General features: G+C 48.0%; 1 protein-coding gene across 1 annotated transcript; it reads left to right on the top strand.

The window, feature by feature from the left end:
• Window positions 1-224: 224 nt before the first annotated feature.
• LOC120827210 (ras-related protein Rab-37) lies at window positions 225-8,987 on the top strand. Its single transcript, XM_040189905.2, has 9 exons — window positions 225-662; window positions 1,524-1,634; window positions 3,422-3,463; window positions 4,801-4,867; window positions 5,055-5,107; window positions 5,515-5,580; window positions 6,288-6,344; window positions 6,427-6,503; window positions 7,199-8,987. Exons 1-9 carry the CDS (start codon window positions 552-554, stop codon window positions 7,302-7,304), a joined length of 690 nt encoding a protein of 229 aa, XP_040045839.2. The 5' UTR covers window positions 225-551; the 3' UTR covers window positions 7,305-8,987.
• Window positions 8,988-9,322: the final 335 nt, after the last annotated feature.

The following is a 9,322-nucleotide window of genomic DNA, read 5'->3' as shown; positions in this document are numbered from 1 at the left end:
TACACATCTGGCATATTTTCACTAACAGCTCCCAGGTCAGCCTGTGTCCCCCCCCCTCTGACCCGCTCCCTGGTCGAGCTCCACCTGTGACGGGTGAGTCAACCACCCGTGCGCGTTCCTTACTGGGGGACAATGTCAAACACAAGCGGCTTCTTTCACCCGTAAGAATCCTCCTTCCTCCATCTGAACGACTGCGGATTGTTTGTCAAGTTTCTGACCGCGTCGCTTCCGCCTTTTCACTGCGCGATTTAAAAGGTGTGACTTTCTCCTTCTTCTCCTTCTCCTTCTCCTTCTCCTCCACCTCCTCTTCCTCCTCCTCCTCCTCCTCCTCCTCCGCTTCCTCTGGAAGCGCCCGGTGATCGTTTTGTGGCCACGCGGAGTAATGCCCGCGAGGAGGAGCAGGAGGCGGACAGCGCGCGCCTTTTCTTGGACACATTTCGGAGACGAACCGAGAGGGGGTAGGAGGGTCGAGAGGGGAGGAAGGGGGGGAGGAGGAGGAGGAGGAGGAGGTCGGGCTTCTGTCAGCATTGCGCTCCCTTCTTGCCATTGCGATGTCCACGAGAAAGACATCGTTGGCGGAGCAGCAGGCTAAAAACGGAACGTCCAAATACGTGTTGGAGAGATGCGCCTCCGTTAACGAGTATTATGACATCGCGTTCAAGGTGCGTATTTCCGCCCGCTCTCGTGCGCTGTTTTATTTTTCTTTTGATTTGTTGTTGTTTGTGGTGCAAACAGGTGTCCGTACGTGCTGTAGGTTTGCACGGAAATCGCCGGATGTGCACGTTGCCTCCGCATACCGAGTGAGACCTTTTTTTTTTTTTTTTAACTCTTAGCGTGTCCGTCTGCGTGCGTTCTCCCCGATAAACAGGCCTCGTTCCCCGCTGGTTCGATTCCCTTAACAAGTGGCTCTCTGAGCGTCTCCATCTGTCCAGCTGTGGCTTCGTCCGCCCTCGCTGCAAATATTTGCCGAGGGTGCACCTGTTGCTCCCTCCTATAAAACATGCATGAAAGCGGCTGTTTGATTGATGGAGAGCCACCGGCGAAAGGAAACAAAAAGTTTCAAGTTTAATTGTATACTGCTGTGCACACTGCATGTTTGTGCGGCTCTGCCTCGATGCCGGATGTCTCATTGCGCATCCTGTTCCTGCTCGTAATTATATCGATTAGTTTTTGGGTTGAAACAAAATGAGAGTTTGGAGAAAATCCGAGTTGGCTCGAACCTCTCGAGTCTCCACAGCGTCGCTGTAGTTGTTCTGTCCGCTCAGGCACGCGGTGAATCACAACACCGTACAGTTTAAATATTCCGTGTAACGTTCACGCGTTTTTTTTTGTGTGACATTGCACAACATCCTCGTCGCGACGCAAACGCTCCCGATTGCGACACATTTCTCCTCGCTCGGTTGAAAGATGAAACCGTGCGCTTCAATTTCCTCTTCAGTGGAGGTTTTGTAATTGTTCGTCGTGCCATCACGTGTGAGCTCGTGTTTTTGTTTTCTTGTTTACCCCCCTCGTTTGCTGTGCAGGTGATGCTGCTCGGAGACTCGTCCGTGGGGAAGACGTGCATCTTGGTGCGCTTTAAGGACGGGGCATTTCTGGGAGGCAACTTTATAGCCACCGTTGGAATAGACTTCAGGGTGAGAGAATGGCTCATTAGTGACGTTCACCATGTCTTTTTTTTGTTTGTCATTTTCCTGTTTGTAACGCGATGAATTTAACATTTACCATCTGACAAAATCATCATCGGGGATCCGCTTGTTTCAGTCAGCGTGACCCAATTATCACCTTCTTTCCCTCCCGGAACACTTCCGTCACATTCCGGCGACGGCACCAAATGTACAAATCCTCTCGCCAATCTGTCTGGGATCACAGGGCCACTTGTGCTGCGAGGCGCCGCGGGCGGCTCCATGAACGTCTCGGCAGATGCCGGCCCACGTGTCCGTCTCTCCATCGGTCCTGGAGGAGTCGCAGTGGTGCCGACAGACGAGCTGCTCCCCGCTCACATGCGCACACGCACAAGCAGCTTTGTGGCAGCTGTCTGCCGCACATCTCGCTGTGCAGGGATGAACATGCAAATAGGCTGTTTGACCCCCCCCCCCCCCTCCTCCTCCAGTGCAGGCAAAACACTCACACTAATGGCAAGTCGAGGAGGGGCTCTTTGAGGAGGAAATTGTGTTTCATTATTCAGAGCCGGGTTTTTGTCTTCTTAGACATAACAGGACGTTACGGATTTCAAGCCGGAGCTTTAAGGACGTTCAGCATCAACATTGCATCTCGCCGCTACTCAAGCTAAGAAAACAAACACAAAAAAGCTACAAGTATATTCCAGCACTCCATTCGTACACCGTAACCGGATTCAGTGGCACACCATCCGTTCCGAAGGTCGCCTCTTAAGGTCGCCGGCGACCGTCTCCTGGCTCGTGTCTGTGGAAAAAGCTGCTCGGAGGCCGTTGAGTCAATGTGCCGAGGTTGTCCTCTGTGCATGGACAGCCAGGCAGGCTGTTGTGGCAGCTTGCAACATGGCCGGTCTATTTTCGGCATGCCTCCTTGCAGCAGTTACTCAGCATGCAGACGCCTCTCACGTCATAATTGAGGGGGGTAATAATGGAAACCCATGGCAACTAATGCAGGGGTTGAACCATGTCCAAGGCGCAGGATTCGGCAGGTGGCAGCTTTCGCTGTGCGAATGCAGCAGAGGTTTTCTTTACGTCAGCGCATATTTCCATCTGCCTTTTTGAAAAGGCACCAGGCTTTTTTCTTGTGATGACCTCTCGGCGGCACGCACTGATCAAGTGATCGAGGAAGTGCTGCAGAGTAATTTGTAGTCGCACTTCCTCCTTCGCTCTTTGGTGGTTTTCGCACTGCAGGGCTAAAAATGTGGTTGTGGCCGTGATGTAGGAGGTCATGGGTAATGGAAACAACAGCCCCCCCCCCCCCCCCCCCCAACCTTCATCAACTCCCCCAATGAAACCGAACCTGGTGAAACCTGTGTTTTGCACTGGCATGTTGGAGAAGGATGAAAATCGACAGCACGTTATCTTACCCATTATTTCCACCCATTCATCGGTGGAAACATTTAGCTTTTCTAAGCGGGGTGCCAGACCTATTTTAAGCCAATCTTTTCTTCTCAGGAAGAACCCCCCCACCCCTACGGGGCTGCAGGAAATTAACGGGGGAGTCAGTTGTCACGCTGCCAGTCGTCTTCCTCGCTGTTGTGTAATTAAGTCTAATCCCAGGACCTTGTTGTCGTGTGGGTGTTGCAAATTACTTTCTCTGCCAGCGTTCGGGGCCACTTCTAGTTGTCTCGTTTCTTCATCTGTTTCCGAGATGCTGGTCATTCATGTCTGTGCCGCTTTCACAGCACTGCGGCCTTTGAGGCGTATGGTGGGCTCGCAGTGCCTCACAGCTTCTCTCATGTTTGCAGAACAAAGTGGTGGACGTCGACAACCTGAAAGTCAAACTGCAGGTGAGAGCGTGCTCTTTTTCCCCTCCGGACCTCTGGCTGCATCGTACCACCCGTCTGGCAGCTACTGACCTAAATAAGGACTCCTCTGGTAGATTCATGCAGCATCAAAGATAATCTGTGCCGTAACTTCCAAAATAATAATTGACCTGAATATGGCTGATTGATAATTTAGTAGGCGATGTGGAACAGCGGCAGGCACGCACCCGTCCATCATCGTAACCGGATAACGCCACACCGAGTGGGGTGCGCCAAAATTAGATTCTTCTGCCTGCTCGAGTAAATCATTTGATTTTCTTTTATTGCGTTGTCCTTGAACAAGAGAAATCCTGTTATTCATTTCAAAATAGACTACAACCATGCTGCTGATCCATACAATTGAATTGAAGCTAAAGGGACAGAAAACAGTTTACGTTTTACGGTGGAAGATTAACAGTTTTACAACCAATTATAGGACCTACAACTGCCACCAGGCCTTTAGGCAACTAGCAGGGAATTTGAGGAAAACATAGTAACAGCAAATTATATGTAATCCTTCATCTTTCAATTTCCTTGACATCATTTATTAATCTAATTCAATACATTTAAATATGGTTTTCCAAGCACAACCACATGAAATTGTGAACTCCATTAAAGTCAAATGAAAAGCTCCAAAGTGGGTTTCTTAATTAAATCCTACGTTCATGCACAAGTACATCCACGTGCTCATGCATGAGCATGGACAGTTTTATCAGTAAAGGGGGCTCATCACGCTTATTGCACATACTGATCGCACCTCTGAACACAATGAAGACATCTTCCAAATGTCTTAGTTATTTCTTTACTAGCAGACACGCTAGTAAAACTAAACACAGGGTATTTGTTTGTGTTCCTGGACAAAACTGTACGATCTTTGCTATTTTGCTAAGCTAGGCACGTTAGCCTACATTTTAGCATGACCAGCTCTTGTTACCTTATTTATGTCCCAGTTTATGGTTGACAAGCTGAACTGAGATTTTATTTCATTAATAATTCAGGTAATTAATTTACAGGCTAAGCTTTAGGGGCCGCCTGTGCCAACTTAGCAGACGAGCTTGAACTAGCTAAATTTGCTAATATTGCTTCAACGTTTGGTTTTGAGACATTTGAAATTTTTGTTTTGTAAAAAAAAAACAACTCCGATTTTGGTCTTAACCCCTTTGGACTAAATACGTAGTGACCGGATCTGGACCTTGTGTGTCGGCAGAATAGTTGGCTCTGTTTCCGCGTCGCGTGAGTTGCTGGCTGTGAAGGATTTGGGGCGAGGATGTTCAATTTTCCCCCGTTAGCTGTTGTGTAATCATGTGGTTTGTTTCACGCAGATATGGGACACTGCCGGACAAGAGAGATTCCGCAGTGTAACACACGCCTACTACAGAGATGCTCAGGGTAACCTCTCCTCTTTATATCGCACCTCCTCCCGCTCTGTGTGTGTGTGTGTGTGTGTGTGTGTGGTGCCGGTAAGGGTGAATTCTGGCTGAGATGTACACATATTTTATTAGTGTGCATAGACGTTGTGAGTAGGTGTCCATGTGTGCCCTGCTTTATAATAAAGATGTTCTATTGTCTTTTACAGCGTTACTCCTGCTTTATGATACCACCAGCAAGCTGTCGTTTGACAACATCAGGGTAAGCGTCATCAAATTGCTTTTCCCTCCCACTCCCTCTCGCTCTCTCTCTTCCGTCTCGCCCTTCCTTTTCTCCCGCTCAACCTTCTCAAGCTCAGCGCTTCATTCTGTCCGTTCACATGCAAGATACTGTGAGGACCTCCATCCTTTTCTCACACCCCTCTTTGGAAACGAAACGATGTTATCGTTCGCTACACAGATCACAGTTTCGGTAATGAAAAGCAATAAAAGTGTTCAAGGGTAAGAGTGAGTCCCAGCAGGATTGATTGGAGGATGGTAGAATGTTACACAGCTCAAGGAGGAGAGTGAAAATGCAAAATTCCAGTGGTGGTATTCGTTTTGTTTATAGACCAATCCCTCTTTTTTCCCTTCCCCTCCTGTATCCGTCTGTCTTTTACACTTTCAAAGGCTTGGCTGACCGAAATACACGAGTATGCCCAGAAGGATGTGGTCATCATGTTGCTCGGCAACAAGGTGAGCGAAGCTTCCTGTTTTGCCGTTACACGTAGCAGATTAGGAGGATAACCGGTCTCTTAGCACAACACCCAACACCCTCTTAATGCCCTCGGACAGACATGAGAAGGCTTGAAAGCAGGGGATGTCTCCGCCAAGCAGCACACCGGCAAACACCAACTCTCACCAAACACCCACAAAGTGAAACCCGGGCTTGTGGGTCTTCAACGGTTTACGTTTGGAATTTCCCCGAGGAAACCCTCCACATCGACCCACCCGATTCCTCCCCGTCCACCCGATGTTGTTCATCGTGGTGACGGGACAAGGACAACAATCCTATACGAGACGTATCGCTGGCTCGGAGCTCCCCTGCCGGTGACCAGTGTGCAGTCGCTGCTGATCTGTTTCTGAGCTCCCTCTGGAGGCTCAGAGAGGACTCGCCGGTCTCCCTGGGACGTAGATGTCGCGCAGCAGCAGCAGCTCAGATCAGATTGCTGCAGGAGCGGGCGGGAGGGCCTCCATCAGTCTGTGGGAGCGCTGCTCCTCTCCGCTCGAGGGTTGAGACACTTGACGTCTCCATCAGTCTGAGAGAGCTCCGGCTCGGCAGTTGGCGGCAGATAAAAGGATGATACGACGGTGCGCAGCTGAAGCTAACGGCATGGGCGATGTGTGACCCTTCACCGCGGCTTTGATGACTCATTTTTTTCTCCCCCGCTGCTGTCTTACAGGCGGACATGGCCGCGGAGAGGGTGGTGAAGACGGAGGACGGGGAGAAGCTGGCGAAGGTAATGTACGCCGGCGCCACGCGGCCGTCTTCTCAACGGCGGGCGCATCCACCTGCCTTCTCTGACGGTTTTTCCATTGCAGGAATACGGCGTTCCTTTCATGGAGACCAGCGCGAAGACGGGGGTCAATGTGGAGCTGGCCTTCCTCGCCATAGCCAAGTGAGTCTTGAAGCCGCACCGGTAGTTATTTTACACCGTCAGGTGAGGAAAGCAAAAGGTGTAGCAGAGAACCACCAGCTGACTCTGCAGCGGGACAGGACATTTCTTTAGGCTGTTTGTTTTGGTTTTACGGCCCAAACCTTTACAGCTTGTGTTCATTCTCACTAGAACGTTTCACTCGTAGGTAAAAAGAAAAGGCCAAACTAGGTGAAGTTCCGTCTCAGTTCAGTCACGCTTCTTGAGTAGTAAATACTGATGTTCCACATAAAGGGTTTGTATTTAAATCTGCTTCTTCTCACGCTGAGTTCGCTCGGGTCTCCTCTGACTCCCTCTGACTCCTGCAACTCATCCTCTAGCTGTCGTCTGGTTTGTTCCTGTTGACTTGTAATAATTGGATCGCTCCCTGTGGATGCAGCATTTTACCAGATGACTTTGTGGGAGAATGTGATGTTGGGCATTTGCTATCTTCCTCTGTGCTTTCAGCGCAAGTCAGGTGAAATGATTCAAGCCAGAGGCATTTTGATTAAGAGTCAGAACACATTGATTTTGGTCTCGCTAGCTTCCTCTCTCTTTTTCTCTCTTCCTTTCTCATTTTTTTCTAGATTTACTCACCCTGTATATGTGCTCCATCCCACGCATCCACCCCTTCTGTTTCCAACTTGTGGTGTCTCTCTCTCTCTCTCTCTCTCCGTCAGGGAGCTGAAGCACAGAGCGACGCAGCAGCAGAATGAGCCCAAGTTCCAGATACACGACTACATCGAGTCTCAGAAGCACAAGTCGGGCTGCTGTGGCCACATGTAGCCGATCCGTCTCCAGCGCTGAGCTTTCAGCTCGGACGCTCGGAGTGAATCTGGATTGGCCACCGTCCCTTCTCTGAAATGTGAATTTTAAATGTCATGCGTAGAAAATGTTTGTGGTCTTTGTGGTGACAGTTGTATCAAACTACAAGTCAGGAGTTGCAATTTGAAATGCAACATCCATTTGCAGGGACAAAAACGGAAAACATGCCCATTTTATTCTACATCGCTGCAAAGAGAAATTTGTTGGTTTTGGATGAAATATTTGGAGCCATGTGAATTGTGTGTAGATCCTTGGAGTCTGTTAGTTTGGTCTATGAGGTGTCTGCCTGGTCAGACGCGTTGCACAAAAGGTTAACCACACGTCAGATTCTTCTTGAAAATCTAATAGATGACCCATCTTTTGTGTTTACTGGAGCTGAGGGGAAACCGATCTGGCTCGTTTCACCGTGTCTTGGCATTTGCTAATGCTAGCACTTCTAGCAGGGGCTAGCATTTGAGGACGTTTTAGGCTAATTATATTTGTTTAAGTTTAGCTTAAATACTCTGACAGTATTCAACTTGTGTTTTACAGGAGTCTGCACCTCAGAAAGCCATGCAGTGTTATGTTTGCTAGTGCCTTAGCTAATTACAGTAACTCGCTAACACATAGCTAACATTATCCCGCTAACAGCAAACTTCTCCCATTCCATCAGCATTTGAGTCATGAGCTGCACTCCAGGTAGACACCACAGAGATGAGGTCATAAGTTATCCTTTGAAGGTCAGCTAGCTGACCTTTGTTAGCTGTTCAGCCTTTGGCTGCACGTTGGGCCGCTGATTGTCCTGCTAACTAGCGGTTTTCACCACGTTAACGTCCCTTTAGCCCTCTGAGTCCATTTCGTCGTGCTCGCGAAGGGGCCAGAGAATTCGGCCGAACCAAACTTCCAAATCCAAGAAGAGAGATACAGAAATATTACCATCCAACCCCGGTCTCGTACGAAATGAATTCAAGAATTAACATTTAAAAGGCTTCAAACACCTTGATGATCACAACAAAACCCCAAACTGCTCAGTTAGGTTTATTCAATTCCATCAGAATCGGCTTAAAATAACTATGAAATTTAACCCAAATGCATTCAAGTAAACGTAATCCGCCTGTAAAAAAACGTTTTTCCCTGGAAACAGATCTCACAATGCTGTTTCTTTGTGGGCGAGCGTACGTTTCCACGGACTGCGCTGTAATATCTTATGCCAACCAGAGTATTTGTGAATATGTATACTGCACATATAAAATATTTTATATGTAGTTCAGCTTGACTTCATGCTTGTAATGAAAGTATTTTTGGTTGCTGTTAAACTGTGCTTCAGTATCTTGATCTCGTCCAACGTGAGCTCAACTCTTTGAACCTTGGTTCAAACTGATCTCGGAACTGTCACCTTTTTCCTCCCGCGGTCCTCAGTTTTATATAAACAATCAGCAGGACCGTTGGTGAAGAAATAGCATTTGTGCCCTGCAGCTCTTAGTTCGCTTCCATCGCTGTTTTACCAGACTGTGAACTTAATCCCTTTTGGCCTTACAGTCATCATCATTATATTCAACTCAGCGTGTTTGAGAAGTGGACTTCAGTCCGATTGTAGCCAAATGATCCCGTCTGTTCACATCTGTACTGCTGTTAGATAGAATAAAGCCATCTTTTTGAAGGTGATCTCCCGCTGTGTGTTTGTCTGTACAGTCAATTCAGGGCCAGTGAAACTTCTTTACTGTTTAGTGCCGCGTCCGCTCTGACGATGGATGCTGTTTGTCTAGACTGTTGCAAAGCTTTATTTGTTCACACGCTGCGTCGTATAACTCGTGTTTTTGTAAACGTAAAAGTCAAACTGGCTTGATGTCCCATTTGTCCCTCTTCTGAGGTGATCACAAATTCCACGAAAAAGCCCTTTTTTATCACATTATATATAGATAAGTATAAAAAGTACATATTTTTTAATGTATGTGGTGTTGTTTTATTGAAGTCAGTCTCATCTGTGTGTGCGTGTGTCT

This window comes from Gasterosteus aculeatus, chromosome 11 (assembly GCF_964276395.1).
Source record: "Gasterosteus aculeatus chromosome 11, fGasAcu3.hap1.1, whole genome shotgun sequence".
NCBI classification, from domain to species: domain Eukaryota; kingdom Metazoa; phylum Chordata; class Actinopteri; order Perciformes; family Gasterosteidae; genus Gasterosteus; species Gasterosteus aculeatus.
The sequence above is the reverse complement of the archived record's forward strand: the minus strand, read 5'-3'. Positions and strand labels throughout refer to the sequence as shown.